At 39.4% G+C, this 18922-nt stretch overlaps 1 protein-coding gene across 6 annotated transcripts in view; it reads right to left on the reverse strand.

Moving 5' to 3' along the window:
• Positions 1-18922, reverse strand: part of GALNT3 (polypeptide N-acetylgalactosaminyltransferase 3) — a 58665-nt gene that overhangs the window by 33060 nt on the left and 6683 nt on the right. For 5 of the 6 annotated variants that reach the window (XM_082465023.1, XM_082465024.1, XM_082465019.1 and 2 more), the window contains exon 2: positions 719-1342. In XM_082465023.1, the coding sequence (XP_082321149.1) occupies positions 719-1233 (515 nt within the window). In that variant the 5' untranslated portion in view covers positions 1234-1342. Of the gene's footprint in view, positions 1-718; positions 1343-9641; positions 17390-18922 lie in introns of those variants that run through there. The other variant, XM_082465020.1, reaches the window with a different exon arrangement.

The raw sequence follows: 18922 nt of genomic DNA on the forward strand, positions 1-18922 counted from the left end.
ACAGTGGAATCGGGGGCTGGGGGGGATTTTAATCAAAATACTGTATATTTGAGATAAACATGTAAACAAAGTAACAACGAAAAGCAATGTTGGCCTCTCAGAAGTGAAAGGGAGAAAACTCTATAAATACAAGAGCTTATTCAACAAAACTCCAGAGAAAGAATCACAGTTGAATTAGTAATTAAAACAATACTGTCTCTTAAAAGAAAGGTTACAGAACACAGGACATTCTGAAATGTAGTTATAGCACTAAAAGTAGCCACAAAGTCTATGACTTAGCTCATAAACTATCATAGCTCCAAAATCTTGGCACATTTTTTAATATTTCTATTCTATAGCAATACACAGAAGAACAGAAACAACTCCACCTCCCACATTTCCCATAAAATCCACCCCATATTTCCTCCTTCATGGATGAGAAAACTAAAGCATTTAAGAATAAAGGATTTTCTTGTGGTTCTATAGAGGTCAGATCTAGAATTCAGTTTTCTAATTTCTAAGATGATAATTTTTCACATCTGCAATTCCTCACTAAACATAGATATAGAAATCTAGTCTCAATAACAATAAGCAAAAAATAATTAAGACAGGTTAAATAAATGGTATTTGCCAATTCTTTGCCTCAAAGTGGCTAAAGAACAAGCAACTTCCTTAACTAATGCCCCTCCCCTGAAAACACTCCTGATAAACACTAAACAATGAATATTCTTCAACGTACTCAGGAGGTCGAGTGTCTGGTCCAAGATCTCGGTGTAAAGAAATCCTGTCACTTGCAAAAGCATTAAAACAGTGTTTTGCTTCTCCACGTTCTTTTTCCTTCTGCTCTTCAATACTTAAATTGGTTGTCTTGAATGCTTTGCCAGAAGCACCAGGTGCATTAGAATCCTGAGGTGGGCGGTCAAGAACGGGTTTCAATTCTGCTGCTGTATAATATCCTTGCAAACAGGGTCTCTCACCAGCATCAATGTTTTGCCTGACAGGTGCTCCTATTTGCATTTTTGGCATTGCATCTTTAATATTGTTTACAGCTTCTAGCATTAAATCAAACATCTTGTTTTTGTTTTTCATGTTTCTTTCCATCCTTGATTCCTCTTTGGAATATTGAACACTTACTTCTCTTTGCATTAAAATCAAAAATATTATAAAGAAAAAAACTACTGCACCAAGCTTCCAGAACTTTTTATGGTAATGTCTTTTAAGATGTAGTTTTACTAGTCGTTTTAGGTGAGCCATTCTGACATTAAAAGCTTGTCACTTGACAAATAACAGTTACAGTTTCCTCTGTTATGTATATTTTTTATCATAGATTTGCTGGCAAGAAGGTTTCCTTAAATTGCAATACCTATAAACAGAAATGACAGATTAGTAGCTATTCATTCCTATAGGCATGGTTCACTTCATTCACTCAGCCAACAACTGAACATAAGCTATAAACAATGTACTCTTATGGTTAATAACAATACAAAGATATCTTGCCCTCAAGAAAATTACACTTTTGGAAGAACACAGTTGCTATCATTAACTATATAATCTATTGGGGTTATAAAATATTAGAGACTTCTCTCCAGTAAAAAATACATTGTTAACTCTGCCTAATATCTGCCATGTAATATGCATAAATGAGTTTTATAAACATATTTTGAGTTTTTAAAAAAAATCTTAGCTCAATAACCAAGGGGCTATAGAACTTCATTAAGCTGATTGTAAAGAAAGGGGTAATCCATAAGAAAGCAAAGGTACACTGACAGGTACTGTCAGGCATACATCTAAAACTGTGGCTTTTAAGAAGTTCACCATCAACCTATGAACTTCAACTAAATCAATTAAGATGATAAAGCAGCTTCATCACCAAGTAAACTGGCATTCTCCCAAATTTGCTCACCTGATAGCACTTGTTGAGTTTAACAGAACCAATAAAGACTGGAAAATTAAGATAATGTGTTATTATATAACAGCTATTTTCAATAGCTCACACAAATACAAAAAAAAAATAAGAAATAGAAAAAAAAGTGGCAGTGAGCATCACTTGGAATTGTCTCTAAAGAGGCAATAGAGATCATTAAGTTATAAAAGCAGTATCTGGTGTGACAAAATGCTGCTTGCAGTTGATCCTAAGAACAGAGCAGCATGTTTACCAAACCCTAGTATGGGCCATCAGGAGCAAAAGAAACAAAAAGTAAAAGAGGACATTCACTACTGCCTGAATCACAGTGAAGACGGACTTTCTTCATGATGCCTAAAAAAACGTAATGTGAAGGGTTCAGTACATGATTACATACCATGCACCATTATAGTCAGTCAAGTAATTAGCAGAGACAAAAGGGCAAGGAAAATGCCTTTGCTCCCTAACCCTAAACACATTTTAAGGAAAATGTCCTTTAGAGGAGTAAAAATTAACACTTTATTTAACTTCTTTTCCAAAGTTATCACTAAATTTAAAATAAGAAAACCAAGTTCTGAGATGGATTCTCTGGTCTTTAGCAAAAAATTTGAAGCTGAATAAACAAAATAGGCAGAACTTGAAAACTTAGTTCTACATACTATTTCTAATTGGACTGCTCTATATGTTTTCAGTACAGACTGGACACTTTGGTTCCAACACAGACCTCATTTATGATGTTTTGCCCATAAAAATGAGATTTCAATATTTCTGAGCTTTTGTTGCTTCAAGAGCCTCATGTAAGGATTAAAGTGACCTCTTAAGATTTTAACATCATTTTAAGATATAATGTAAGGAGTTTCGGACCACACAATTGTGGTTATATCATTTCCTACGTGTCAAATGTTGTGCTAGGCTATGGCTATGAAGGTACCTTAAAGGTAAGCTTCAAGGAGCAGAGGCCAGTATGAACGATGGCACTTCAACAGGCAACCACAAAGCAGCGTGATATGATGGAGACTATGAAAGCACATGGAAGATACGGAGAAATGTTAGGGAAAATTTCCCAGCAATGACACCATTGAGCAGAATCTTGACAGCTAAGCAATTTTTAGGCTGGTGGACAAGAGAGAGGAGAGAGAGGGAATGGTAGATGCAAAGGCATACTGCAAGAAAAGATGTGGTCAATCCTTGGGTACAGCAGAAGTGGAGGGCACAGGCAGGAAAGGGCAGGAGGTGAGGCTGGAAGGTCAGTTAAAGACCAGCTCACACAGTGAATTTGGAATCTACCAATTTTGTCCTGAGTGAATAGAATGGAACGTACTGAATGATTTTAAGGAAGGATTGTAATCATATTTATGTTTTAGAAAAATCACAGGTTCCTCGGCCCCAGTAAAGGTAATGTATACCAAAGAGTTGAGGGGAGCAGGAAGGATGGAGAGGGCTGACTCAAGAGAGTCCAAGAAATGAGATCGAATAGGACTTGGTGAGAGAAAGAGAAGAATGGGAGGTGGATGGGTAGAGTGAGGACATTGACAAAGGCAGGGAATATAGGAAGAAAGATTTGGGATGGGATGTTCAGTTTTGGTCATGACAAATTTAAGGTGCTGGTACGGTTTCCAAGGTGAGTTCCCATGAGCAAAAACATACATAGGACTGAAAATTAGGGAAAAGCTCTGTGCTAAAGATGAACTTTGACAGTCTTGGGGTACAAAAGAGTTCACCTACAGTATATAAAGTAAAGAAGGCCAGAGAAACAGCTACAATTAAGGGTTAGGGGAGGAAAAAAGAGAAACTGGAAAGAAAGAGCAAAAGGAATGAGAAAACAAAACAAAGGAGAATCAAGGGAGAATAGATTGTCAGATAATGTATCCATGTCAAGTGGATACAATCTACATCTTACCCTTGAGAGATGTTAATTGTTTGACAGTGGTTGATCTTTAAAAGTAAACTTCAGGAGACCTGGTCCAATGGGCTTTAGTGCAAACCAGAAATGAACTTTGGCAGAGAATCCAATAGGCTAGTTGTAGTCATGCCCCCAAGATCCTAGGGCTTAGGATTCAGGACACTTTCAGACTAACGGGGCAACAATGATCTAAGAGGTTCCAGGGAGCTAAGGATGGCCAAAATGTTGAGTTTTCATAGGATAATGGTTTCCCAACCTATGAAATACAACCTGATCACCTTTCTCTCTTCTAATGGCCTCATTAGTTCCACCCTTCTTTCTAATTCCCCATCCTACCCACAAATATGATTTCTGGCATAAAATATTCATGCTTGACAACAGATAAATAGATATAAATTAACCTTTGTTCATCCTCCTTTCTGTCTCTGAGACAACCATCAAAAATCCCCTTCTCCAGTGCTATTTAGTGATACTAAATTTCCTCAGTAGCCAGGATAAGCTAGATTAGGAATTTGAGAAGGAATGAGCTGGTCTCCTCAGAATGTTTTAACACAACATAGAACAGGAAAGAGTCCCAGGAAAGTATAGAGTAGAAGGAGATGACAGAACGAGATCTTTCTCTTTTAAAAAAATAATTAATTAATTTATTTATTTATTGGCTGCATTGGGTCTTCATTGCTGCGCGAGGGCTTTCTCTAGTTGCAGCAAGTTGGGGTTACTCTTCGTTGCGGTGTGTGGGCTTCTCATTGCGGTGGCTTCTCTTTGTTGCGGAGCACATGCTCTAGGGCATGCGGGCTTCAGTAGTTGTGGCTCGTGGGGTCTAGAGCGCAGGCTCAGTAGTTGTGGCTCATGGGCTTAGTTGCTCCACGGCTTGTGGGATCTTCCTGGACCAGGGATCGAACCCATGTTCCCTGCATTGGCAGGCAGATTCTTAACCACTGCGCCACCAAGGAAGCCCCAGAATGAGATCCTTCTACAGTAGTGATGGGTTTTCCAAAACATTTTATGCCAGAAATCATATCTGTGGGTAGGATGGGGAATTGGAAAGAAGGATTGAATTAATGAGGCCAGTGGAAGAGAGTTCTTTTTTAAGGATGCATTATAAACTAGAGGAGTTCATCAATAGGGTAATAATCCTATACTGTGTGCATGTTTATCTATTTAAGGGAGTCACTCAGGTTTTTTTTTTTTTTTTTAAGTCTTTTATTTATTTATTTATTTATTTATTGTTTTTGGCTGTGTTTGGTCTTCGTTTCTGTGCGACGGCTTTCTCTAGTTGCGGCAAGCGGGGGCCACTATTCATCGCGGTGTGTGGGCCTCTAACTATCGTGGCCTCTCTTGTTGCAGAGCACAGGCTCCAGATGCGCAGGCTCAGTAGTTGTGGCTCACGGGCCTAGTTGCTCCGCGGCATGTGGGATCTTCCCAGACCAGGGCTCGAACCCGTGTCCCCTGCATTGGCAGGCAGACTCTCAACCACTGCGCCACCAGGGAAGCCCTCAGTTAGGTTTTAGTATAAGATATCTCTAATGAGAGAGTCAAGACAAGCTCATAAAGGACATGAATAGTATCTCCCTTACTCATGGTTGTTTTTTTTGGCACTTACCACAATGTTGGTGACGTAATGGGTACCCAATAAATGTTTGTTGACTAGAAAAGGGATAAAAGAAGACCAAGATTTCATTTACTATCAGAAATAACAGAAATAGTTAACTTTTGTTAAATGTTGATTAGGTCCCTGATACTTTAACACTTACTACATAAGTTCTCTTTTAGTCTTTCCAACAATCTTGCAAAGTTTATGTTATTCCCATTTTACTGACAAACATTGAGAGCCAAATAGATTGAGTGGCTTGGCCAAGGTCATTCAGTTTAAGTGGAAGACCAGCATTTCCCCAACTGTATTCCAACTCAGGTCTGATGTAAAATCTTGAGATTTTCACTGAAGTTGTCTGAAGTAAGGTCTTTATAAAGGAGTCAAGAATCGATGCTATAAATGTAAGGAAGTAAGGGGAAAACCTAGGAGAAAAAAACTACAGATAGCCTCACATCACCTCAAGTGAGGTTTTCTGGACAAATGAGTTAAAAAAAAAACAACTATTTTCAGAGCATGTTTTTGGAAATAAAGATCGAGGAGGATGAGACTGTAGATTTTGACAATGGCAGGTTAAAAACTGAGACTGCTTAGTGGTAGAGTCTACTAAAGTAGAAACATGATGCTTTGCTTTTTTCAGATTATTTCTAAGGGAATAATTTTCTTTTATTGATTGCTGATCAGTTGAAAATTCCAACATAGATCCCCCAGGGACTGTGTATGGCTTTTCTTTGCTGCTAATGTACAATATCAGCCTTCCATTAATGATAAATTACACTCAACATTAAGCATCTCCATCAGTGGTCTTCAACTCTGGATACACATGAACAGAAAGCTCTTTAAAACTGCAGTGCCTTAGGCCCCATCTCTACAGAATTCGATTTTATTTATTTTTATTATTTATTTATTCATTTATTTTTGACAATCGTGGCTTTTATTGAGAGGAAGGAACTCCAGCTGTTTGGATCACTATGTATTATTAAAAAGAGACTTTTTAAAACTTTTTTTATAGCTTCACTGAAGTGTACATGATGCACAAGTTGTACACATTTAAAGTATATAATTATTTTTGTTGTTCTAGGGATGGGGCTTAGGCCCTGCTTTTGTTGTTATTTTCAACTCTCCATATAATTCTAAAGGGTGGCAAGGGTTAAGCATCACTGGTTCAGGTAACAGGACTTTGGGCAAAATTAGCACCTGATAAGAAAAGGACTGCATCTGGATCTAGAGACTGTCATACAGAGTGAAGTAAGTCAGAAAGAGAAAAACAAATATCGTATATTAACGCATGTATGTGAAACCTACAAAGGTGCTACAGATGAACCGGTTTGCAGGGCAGAAATTGAGACACAGATGTAGAGAACAAACGCATGGACACCAAGGAGGGAAAGTGGTGGGGGGTGGGGGTGGGGGTGTGATGAATTGGGCGATTGGGATTGACATGTATATACTGATGTGTATAAAATGGATGACTAATAAGAAACTGCCGTATAAAAAAAAAAATTAAAAATTAAAAAAAAAAAAGAAAAGGACTGCATCTAACCAAAGGCAACCACATTATTAATTTCTAATACTCCAAAGACAGGTTTTCAAAATAAACTCTTGATGTAAATTGAGCAAGTTATTTTGACATGGAGGGATAAGATAAAAAATCCAAAGCAAGAATGACCCAAGGATTCCTGAAAAGTCTAAGGGATTAACTGCTGATATAAATGAGGCATTGAGGTTATATTCCAAATTATGATGTTTTAAAATCATTTTTAAAATATTTTATTCCCATCATAAACATGGAAAAACTGAGACTCTGAACAATAAAAGACATAATCCGAATTAATTAATTAATGAGATAATCCTAATTAATTAACTAGGATTCTTTATTTCTATTCCTGGGAATAATACCATGTTCCTAGACCACACTACTTGCCAAACTTGAAGACCAATATAAAAACAGCAGAAAGAGAAAAACAAATACCATATGCTAACACATATATATGAATCTAAAAAAAAAATGGACATGAAGAACCTAGGGGCAGGATGGGAATAAAGACACAGACCTACTAGAGAATGGACTTGAGGACACGGGGAGGGGGAAGGGTAAGCTGGGACAAAGTGAGAGAGTGGCATGGACATATATACACTACCAAATGCAAAACCGATAGCTAGTGGGAAGCAGCCACATAGCACAGGGAGATCAACTCGGTGCTTTGTGACCACCTAGAGGGGTGGGATAGGGAGGGTTGGAGGGAGGGAGACGCAAGGGGGAAGAGATATGGGGATATATGTATATGTATAGCTGATTCACTTTGTTATAAAGCAGTAACTAACACACCATTGTAAAGCAATTATACTCCAATAAAGATGTTAAAAAGAAGAAAAAAAAAGCCAGCGAAACAAAGCAAATCTCTCCAAAACCAACTTCTAATTGGATTATTAAGTTTGAGAATTAAAAGAAAAAACTCAGCACAACAGCAAGCTCAGGATATTTGCACATTAGAAATGTTGTATTTGCACATTAGAAATGATTAGCAGACAAAGGGTTTGTCCCTCTTGTACTCTTTCTAAAATCTTTAAACACACCTATCCAAAATGGTCAATTGCTAATTATAAAAGATCACATTCGCAGAAGAAGAGAAGGGAATACCATGAAATAGTTGTTTAAAACTAGAAAAAAAAATTAAAATTCGGAGATTTTCTAAATTCCAAATCCCTATAAATGTCTAATGTTAGAAAAAAATTAAAATTCAGAGAACTTCTGGTCTTAAAAAATATTAATCTATATCTTAGTATATATGTAGACATTACAGAAAGGCATTAATAATAAATAAAGATATCCACAAAATGATACTTTGAAAGGTTAAAACAATATGCACAATTCTAACAGTCTGTGAGACTGGGGTAAAATCAGTGAATTGTTCTCAGGAGTAAAAATATGCTTCCATCTGAACAGAAAAAAAACAAAATCTCATAAATTAAAATAATATAACTACAAAACTGTGCTTCCAGGTATCTGGACCATGGCTTCTTAAACTATGATGTGGCAATAAATCATCTGGGGATATTGTTTAAATGAAGATTCAGGTGGGAAAACATCAAGATAAGATCCATCGTCCATCATTATAGTCATGATTGTCCCTTCACGTGAAAAAGCACACACTGCAAGATTAGTTGTTAGTTTAATTTTTAAATTCCACCTAAAAAAATCTTCTAAAGCAGTGAAACGTAGAACTTAATAACTGCACATGAGAGTAACATTTACTAAAATAAGCAGACAGTGGTTCTCTCCATTTCTTGTTTCTGTGTTTGTGACAATAAACCTTTACAACTCCAGGGATTTAAGGTCTGGTTCCAGTTGAATTTAATTGGCACAAAGCCTAATTGTTATGTGAGACTTGTTTACAACTTGAGTTAAAGCATGCTGTAAAGAGTTAAGAATAACTACACAAAGCAAGAAATTACAAAATTACACCCTCAAATCACAGTGTAGATTGTAGAATAACAAAAGTACACTACTGTGAATTAATACTCATTGGGTCTTTCCTATGTATTATCATCTGGATTTTCTAACTGAACTTAAAGACAAAACAAAACAAAACTTGCCCTGATAATAAACCCTTAAGTGCTTGGGCAGAAATTTTAAGTGCCCCTCATCTGCTGGTGAAAATGTTAGGGAATGGAGCAGTGGTAGGAAGTCATTTCTGTTTGTATTTATTGGTGGGACCAAATTTCATGGTGATTTGCTACTGTGGTTTGTTAGTTTTGATTATGTTTTAGTCCACGTTCACATCCTCGCCAACAATTCTGAGAGGAAGTAACTTCCGGATGTATGACAAGTGACAGACACTGATGCAAGGCAAACCGCATTGAGAAAGCCACATGCAGCGGACATACCTCAAAGATCCCAGCTAAAGATCAAGTAAAGCTGCTCTGGGTGGCTGGAAAATGCCACCAGCAGCCAACTAAATGCATGAAATTGTCATAAAGTAGGATGACTTTTGTCATAAAGTAGGACGACTTCTGAACCTAGGTATCTTCAGGTTATGAGACAAAAAGCCTAGTGACAGATTTGACTTCCAGCAACTGTAAGGCACAGGTTAATAAGGAAAAGGGCATGGTCTGACATCCAACTTCTCGGCCACACCTGGTCAGATAAATATCTCCATTAACTTTATCTTAGGTGAAAGGCTGTAGACAGGATCTTGATTTGTGGACCAGCCAATCTATCTTTACAGTTTGGAACAAACAAGTAATTACAGAGCTACACTTACCCATGGGGGTAACAGGGTAGGTGGGGAGGGAGGCTCACATACTATCGCCTGCCACATCTGCACCTATGAATGAATTTCACATAACACATAAAAGATATACTATATTATTTACAGCATACTAGAGGGTAGAGGAATTTTTCCTCTACTGGAGTGATTCCAGGGGTTCCACAGATTGTCCACTTAACTGATTTTTCCCCCAGGCAGAAGCACTGCATTTTGAAAGATCTGTCCGTCTAACTATTTACCTTGAAACATAGTTGATGGCTTTGGGATTAGCCATCCCCAAGAAACTACATAGTGATTTGAACAAGGAAAGTTTTATCTGCTATTAAGAGAGGACTGGAGTAACAGGGCATTGGCTAGTAAGAGTTAACAGGAATGCTAAAGAACACAGGAGTGGTAGACGTAAGGGGCAACCGCCACCCCTAAGGCTGAGATGAAGACCCAAGGAAGAACCATCCCCTCTTGAGGGCTGAGATCCAGAGATCTTAATGGAGATGGCAGAGCACTGGCTCCCTGATGGTGGAAGAGTCACAGAGATGCCTCACTGGTGATACTCCCTCTGGATCCTGGAAGAAGCCATTCAGAGAGAGGTGTCAAACCCTGGAACTTGCTAGGTGCTGAGGAAAACTGCTGGCTGCTGATGGAGTTGAAAAGCTGTCCTCTGTAGGAGTCTAGTACACTTTCATGTGCATCTTGGGCCAGTGTAGCTCCAGGCTGGTACCTGAGACAAAAGCTGGGCAGCGGGCTCCCTAGACACCCAGTGCTGTGGGGCTCCCAGTGCGTACATGAGTAGGGCTAAAGAAAGAGTATGGGGAGCGGTGACCTCGGCTGGGAATAGGTCCATGATGTCTGTGGCTCCAGCCAGTACACAAGTCAACCTCTGGAGAAAGTGCAGGGGGCAAGAAGGTGCCAACTCCAGAGAAAGCTGTGCCATGCAGTTACCTAGCACTGGAGAAAACCATGTGGGGCAGTAGAGGAAAAGTATGTCCAGCAAGAACCTGGCTAGTGAGCCACCCTGAAACCAGGAAGAGAAGCTCCTTCTACCTTCAGTGTCCCTCCAGTGTCCTCTACTGAAAAGGCTCAGGAGAAATACTTACAGGGCCCAGCTCCATCATTACAAGCAGGCAAACAGAATGACTTTGGAGCTGAGAGAAAATAAATTGATAAGCAGCACAGTCTGCCCTTTTGATGACTCAGCCTCTCTGCCACACATCTGAACTCCTGGACAATAACAAAGTAATTGTTATTTACTATCTCCTGCCACATCTACACCTATGAATGAATTTATATTCCACCTAACAAGACGCAAGCATCCTTCTCACCAGTGAAGGGGAGACCTCAAAATGAGGAGACACAGAGCACCAACAGCCATTGTATGCATTGTTGTGACTATGTGAATTACTTCTCAAATTCTGTCACAGTCCCACCTAATATTCTGTCACCTAAAGACTAAACTGTAACCTCTAACAACTTCTATGTAATATTTTTTTAAAAAGAAAATGGGGGGACTTCCCTGGTGGTCCAGTGGTTAAGAATCCGCCTGCCAATGCAGGGGACATGGGTTTGAGCCCTGGTCCAGGAAGACCCCACATGTCGCGGGGCAACTAAGCCCGTGCGCCACAACTTCTGAGTCCGCGCCCTAGAGCCTGCGAACTGCAACTACTGAAGCCTGCGCGCCTAGAGCACGTGCTCGCAACAAGAGAAGCCACCTCAATGAGAAGCCTGTGCACCGCAACGAAGAGTAGCCCCTGCTTGCCACAACTAGAGAAAGCCTGCGTGCAGCAACAAAGACCCAGTGCAGCCAAAAAAAAAAGAAAGAAAATGGGAAGAAAAGAATAAAATTAGTAGCATATACAAATAAACACATACATATAAAAAGCAAAGGAAAAATGTGCAAAGCTACTACAATCCTCAATTATCTAATTGGCCACAAGGCCATAACTGATATCTATGTCTTCCTTCTTCCACTACGCATTCTGAATTTACCCTGTCCTCAGGCATTCCGTGCTGTTGACGTTGGCAGAAAAGGCAAATCCATATCTAGAATATTTGTCTATTTTAATGAGGAAAAATCTGCTCCCTCAATGATGGAAAATGTCATATATAATCAACCTGCCACCCAGTGGCTGGCTGGTGCCTGTAGGCACTCAATGTTGGCTTCTCATTGACTAGGAGGAACTCAGCAGTAGTGCTAGCAAGGTCAACTTTAGAAAGAAGAAGTCCACGTTGCTTAACCCATGCACACATAGCCTCCATTTCTGCCACCATGGCCACTATTCGTGGGCTCCCTGAATAAGTATTGGAGTGGCCGGGAGAAAGGCTGACTGACATCCACAGAGTGTGTAATTTTGCCCACTTGATTATTAAGAGCAGTAGATGTCTTATGGTAGGCATTAAGATGGGACATGAATTTCTTCAGGGTCTACTCTTTTTGAAGGGTCCATCCTCATACCTCTTCCTCAAAATTCCTTGTCACCAATCTTCCAACCCTGTTCCTCCCAAGTCCCTGACCATACAGTCAAACCATTAGGAACTTCCCATGGCCCATTATATATCTTTACTTCTGGCCCTCTCTCATTCCAGATATTGTATACAAATCATATCTACTATTCAAAATTCTGCTGACTGGTAGAATTTTCCTTCACTGTCCTTCACGATTGCTCATGAGTAGGGCTACAGTGTTGCAGCTGTCCACTCTTGAATGGTACCAGCATAACCTGTAGACTCCTCTGTAAACCAGGCTTGAGGTTTTTCTTCTTCTATCAACGAGACTAAGGAAATCCTCAAGAGGCCAAAGGCATGGGTTGGAGGAAAAGAGGCAATACAACAGGAGTTGCTATCAAAGGAGTCTGAGTCATTTGCTCGTACGACTTACTTGTACTTTCCAGAGCTGCCCAAGCTCTGTCTCTTACATACTACTGGGGCCCAGGGCAGGCCTCCCCCAAAATATGCCTCAATGGCATACATCCGATGCAAGAAGGACACTTTGACCTTCCTGTCTCCCAGAAAGCAGGAAATAAATCTCTCATGTGAACAGCGCACTCCCTGCATCTGGAGGTAGAAGGACACCTTTATCGCCAGAGACAGGGAAATTGGGGCCAAGAAGCCTGTATTTAAAAAAAAAAAGAAACACTCTGTTACTTCTTTTACTACTCCAAGCCCAAACTCTGTTTAGATTCTTCACTAACTAAGCACCCAAAGCCTAAGTTTCTTTGTCCTGTCAATTCCTCACAAATTTATTGTTTGTCTAAAAAGTATAAAAGCTGCCTGCTCTGGCCACTTCTTAGGTCCCATTTGCTATGAGAACTCCAGGCACACGAATTAAAATGTGTTTCTTTTATCCCTGTTAATCTCTCTCGTGTCAGTTTTATTATTAGTCCAGCCACAGAACTCAAGAGGAGTAGAGGGGGATATTTCCCCCTCCCCAACAATACCATGTCCACTTGTTGGCAGACTGCTGCTGGGCATGGCCAACCTTGTGGCCAGGTAGGTCAGACAACACCCAGTTAATGATGAGAAGCCTGGTCCACATGATAAACTGACACCCCATGGTCATGTATTCAGGATCTACCTGGTAGCAAGCCAAAAGCAGTTTGTCAAAGGGTGAATAGTTAGCTGAAGAAGTCAGAGATTTTCTTCAATATCTCAGAGATCTGCCTTGTGATTCTGCTATTGGTTATGCCAGAGGCTCTGTGCAGCCTCACTATTTGCTACAGACACTTAGAGAATCATTGAATCTGCTATATCTTAAAGCCAAATTGGTAGCACAGCAGGTACTGTGTCCTGGACTTGCTGCACAGCCTTCTCTTGCTCTGATCATCATTCAAAACTAGCAGCCCTATGGCTTACTCTGTAGATAGGTTGAAGGGGCATGTTCAAATGTGGTATACGTCACCTCCAAAATCCAAAAGGGCTTTTTGAGCATAGGGACCCCTGAATATCCAGAAATGTTACTGAAGTGCTCTTGAATTTTTGTGGGGCTGGATTATTACCCTTTGGTTCTCATATGCTTTACTAAGACATCTAAAGTACTTGCTACTTTCTGCTCATTGGAGACAATCAACATGATATCATCAGTAGTAGACCAGTGTGATGTTTTGTGGAATGTTGGGATGATTAAGATTTCTAGAACAGAAGAACTAACTAACTAACTAACTAACTAACCCTGAGGCAAAACTGTGACAATATATGGCTGGCCCTGCTAAATAAAAGCAAATTGCTTTTAAAGAGGGGATATATGTATACGTGTAACTGATTCACTTTTTGTTGTACAGCAGAAACTAACACAACATTGTAAAGCAACTATACTCCAATAATAATTAATTTTTAAAAAAGGCAAATTGCTTTTGGTAGTCCTGGTAAATTTATGAAGTCAATAGCCTCACACCAAAAGCCAGGGGCTGTGTTGATTTGATCAAGTAAAGACATTGTATCTGGGTCAGCAACTACAGTTGATCCTTGGACAACATGGCTTTGAACTACATGAGTCCACTTACACGTGTATTTTTTCAATAGTAAATACTACAGTATTACGTGATGTGAGCTTGGTTGAATCTGCAGATGCAGAACTGCCAATACAGAGAAACTACATAGTTGGAGGGCCGACTATAAATTATATTCAGATTTTCAACTGCTCGGAGGGTTGGTGCCCCTAATCCCCACATTGTTCAAAGGTCAGCTGTATAGTATTTGGAATCAGCCAATGATTAGGTTTATGATAGTCCAGTCATTCTCTAAGATCCATCCAACTTCTACACAGGCCAAATAAGTGAGGTAAATGGAGACATGACAAACATCACAAGTCTTACTTCAAATCTTTGATGGTGGCATTAATCTCATCAATTCCCTCCAGGATATGGCATTACTTCTGATCTACTGTCTTAGAAGGGAGAAGTTCTAAGGTCTTCCACTTAGCTCTCCTTCCACAATGGTCCTAGATCCATGATTTAGAGAGCAAATATAGGGATTCTGCCAGTTATCTTGTATGTCTATTCCAATTATACTTTAAGGAACTGGGGAAATAAGCACAGAGTGGATCTTCTGACCACCTGGGCACACTGTGAGTCAGGCTTGAGCTAAGACTCCATCTATTCCTTGGCCACTCTAAGTCCCCATTTTGACTGGTGGACCACAAGGATATTTTGGGTCCTCAGGAATAAAGTATGACAGGTCTGATTATTTCCTTTTCCCCAAAGTGCAATCTAACAAATGGCTACAGGTCCCTTTGGGGAAGGCTTAAAGGAGGGTTTATGGTGTATGCTTGAGGCAGTGATGCAGTGTTCTTCCTCAAGGGGAACAGGCCTCCACTTCAATCAAATGGCTCTGGATCTGTGAACTGACTTGGGTTTGGAAACTGGATGAAAGGTCATGACTCTCAACTGTGGCAACTAAAGTCAACATTTTTGCTACCAGACCTAGACTTTTTCCTGTTATATACACAAAGTGACACTGGAGACTGCCATCTATTTCATTCATTACCTGCCACGAGAAGTCTGCTGATGAATTTACCTTAGACTTTACCCACAGAACCATCTGTGGGCCAATGCCTTCTGATTACACCTATGTCCCTGCTTTCCATTATTGTACAGGTAACCTACTTCATCTGTGTTAGTTGAGTGCTGCCACTTGGTTTCTGCTACTATGGGATCCCACCATCTCCACTGAAATCAGGGAGCCAATCTCAATGGGCTACCAAGGAGAGCAGCTACAGAATTTTTTCACCAATGCAGGGGCTCCCTCATTGTTTTTTCTCAATACTTTAATGAAGGAAGTGTGTACTGGGCCTTGTCATGGAATATAGTTGGAAGATGGGTGTGCAAGTTGCATACAATAAATATTGTCAAACATTCCTTTTTTGAAGGAGTCCCAAAACTCACTAGTAGTAGTCAATGTCTGCCCACTTATTCTCCTTTTGAGGCCTCATAGCATTAAGGGATAGGGGAGCAGGGGAGTAAGATTGCTTGCTCAAATTGCTATCACTTTGCATTCACCTTTCTATAGGTTTATGCAGAGCTCACTGAGTAAATGCTCATTCTCCACCTCTCAACTTGCATTCCCCTCTAGAAAGTGTCAGCAAACTTTCTGTAAAGAGCCAAATAGTAAATATTTTTTGCTCTGTGGGCCATATGGTCTCTATTGCAACTGCTCAACTCTATTTTTGTGGTGCAAAAGCAGCTATAGACAATACATAAATGAAAAGGCATAGCTGGTTCTAATAAAATTTTGTTTACGAAAACAGGTGGTAGACTGAATTTGGCCCAAGGGCTGTAGTTGCCAATCTCCCAGTCTAGAAATTCAAAAAGACTCCCATCTCAACATTTATATATTTCCCTTACTTATCCCTTCTCCATTAGCTGCCACATCCCCAGATGTAAAAGAACAAAATATATTCTCCACAAATCCATAACATTATTTTTTTTATTTATGCACAAAAGCAATGTCTGCCTTTAAGATTAGGGTAGACATGCGCCTAATTTGAAGCACACAATATCCCGCCACTGATCCAGTTACCATCTGAAATTTCTGCATTACCCACTCCTCATGGTTAAAGTATGAAAAGACCCTTTTAATATATGTTTCAGTTGGAAATAAACCAATGTCAGGCTAAACTTTAATTTTTCTTTCAACAGCCAGCCTCAAGTAGGATAATTTTCATCAGGACCATACCTAGACAATTACCACACACTGAGGCCTATGAGACACATGCTGAATGCCAAGCTCCACACAGGGAAGGGAGGGGTACCTAATTCTGTGGGATTTGTACTTAATTCTTTAGGCAAAGGGGAGAGGCCTTAATGGATTTTAAGCAGGGTGATGACCTAATCAGAACTGAAATTTAGAATGATTGTTCTTGAAGCTGTCCTGAATATGGATTTTTTTTCCTGGGGGGAGGGGGGTGGGAAGACCAGAGAGGAGGCTAGAGGCGATTAGGAAACTATTAAGAGCAATCCAGGTGAGAGACGAGTAGAAGGGGTGTGGAGGCTTGGGATAGGATTCGGAAGGTAGAGTTAGCTGAACTCAACAAATAAATCAATGTGGAGGCTGGGAATGCTGTTAAATTATAAAGTGTGTTAAATATGGGTTCTTGACTTGTTGAAAAAGACCAGCTAATGACATGCTCTCTACTCTGGATTATCTGCAGAGGTAGACCTGGAGCTAAAATAATGGAGCAAGAAGCCATGAACACTAAAGGAGGTGATGACAAAGTTCAAAAAGATGGGTCATTATTGAAAAAACAAAGGTCATGGTCAAAAGCTCAAAGACAACAATTTGCATTAGAAACCCTCTCTGCACTATTAATTGTCCTCCAGAAGGGCCCACTTACTACCAGGTGTTCTTTTACCCTTTACTCTTATCCCATTTGACGCAGAATTATCAAACATGCAAGGTCTCACACTACTCCAGTCTCCGTCAAGGTATCAATCAGGTATGAGAATAATTTCTAGAAATTTATCCCACTGATATGCTAGTACTCAAGTGAAATGACAACGTGTAAGCTTGCACATTAAAGCACTTTTTGTTAACATCAAAAGGTTGAAACAGCTTACAAATCTACCAAAAGGGAACTAGATAAATAAATTATGATAGAGTCCTATGATGGAATAGTATGCCAAGTTAAAAACAAAGAAGCAACTTTATATGCTGATATGGTGTTAATTCCATAATAATTAAATTTTAAAAAGCAAGCTTTATTTGCATTTCAAAAACAGAGAAAATATATACATATTGTTTTTGTTAAAAAAAAAAATTGGCTGCCTCCAGAGAGGAAAACGGTGTATCAGAGGGCAACAGCGAAAGGAAAAGGGTTACTGGGGGCGGTGGGGGTGGGGGTGTTCCATACACATTAGGGAGTAAATAAACACCAGAAGTCAACGTATCTAAGAAATACGAACTCCGTCAGAAATGTCAGCAAAGAAAAATCCCAAACAATTGCTGTGGAACAGGACTAGAAAGCAATAGTCCAAATAGAAACAAGAAGACAGAGAGCTCCAGGAAGGGACCCATAAATCTGATAGGTCTGATTATGTGGAAAAATCTTACTGAGAAAGGGTTGGATTATATAGAAATAGAAATTCATATATGGAAAAACTAAGCACATTCTTTTTTCTTAAGTGAGTTTATTATTAACTCCAAGATTTTAAAAAATTCTACAAGTAAGGAACCATGTTCATAATACACGTGCTTGGCTCAGCAGTGAACAAGATTTACACAATAATAAATACATACTAAAATGCAAACAAAATGTGAGAATTATATTGCGACATCTATTGGGAAGTCAAGAAAGGGAGGGCAAGGGGTATGTGTGTGAAAAAGCTTAATACTTATCTACCATAATGGACAGTCAGTAGGTAATGTCAAATATTGATACATTAAGAAATAGCAGTATAAGCAGATTATTTCAAAAGGTAAATATGGAAAGAAACATCTAAAAGAGGTGAAAGTGGTTGTCTTTATGTAGCAGGACTGGGGGAGATGAGGGCTGAGTGGATTTCTGTTGCTGTTGTAAAATGTTTAATAGCCTTACTTAATTTTATTTACATGTAAGTCAGGGGGAAGTACAGGATTTGGAATAAGACTGCTTAGATTTGAATCTTGGCTCTGACATTTCACTAGCCTTGTAGATAGAGGCAAATTACTTACTCTTTCAATTTTCCTACCTCTAAAGTAGGGGAAAAATAATATGCACCTCATAGAGCAGCTTTGAAAATTAAATGATTAATTCATGTAAGTTGCTTAAAATATGCCTGGCACATAACTGCTCAGTAGTAAAACAGTAACTAAGGACTAATACTTCTTAAGACAATAAATATTAACTACTGTTACTTGATAAAAATATAAAGGTGTTAATAACTAAAATATTTTTTAAACATATGAGCCACATATTAAAGTCTGCTCCTTTTGTGAGGAAACTTTTTTTTTTTTTAAGTTAATACTCCCAGGTACTAAGTAGGACTTTATTTCTTTAGGCTACAATCTTCACTTTAATCCATAGTTGGAAGGGGGAGAAGACCCATGAAAAATTCCAGTCATAGTAAGAGCTTAAATTGGAATCTGAAGATAAATTTTAGTTAGATTGGCCAAAACGGGAGGGAAGAGAGTTCCAGGCAGGGAGAATGACGCTTACAGAGACCTAGAGGCAGGAGGAACTTGGCAATAAAAAAAAAGGCTAATAGAACTAGAACAGAGAGTGATGATACGAGAGGTGTGCTCTGGGCAGGAACTAAATCATGCCAGGCCTTTAGGCCACGTTAAGGAGTTTGACTTATCCTGTTAAGCAG

This window comes from Balaenoptera physalus (genome assembly GCF_965194825.1).
Source record: "Balaenoptera physalus genome assembly, chromosome: 6".
Lineage (NCBI taxonomy): Eukaryota > Metazoa > Chordata > Mammalia > Artiodactyla > Balaenopteridae > Balaenoptera > Balaenoptera physalus.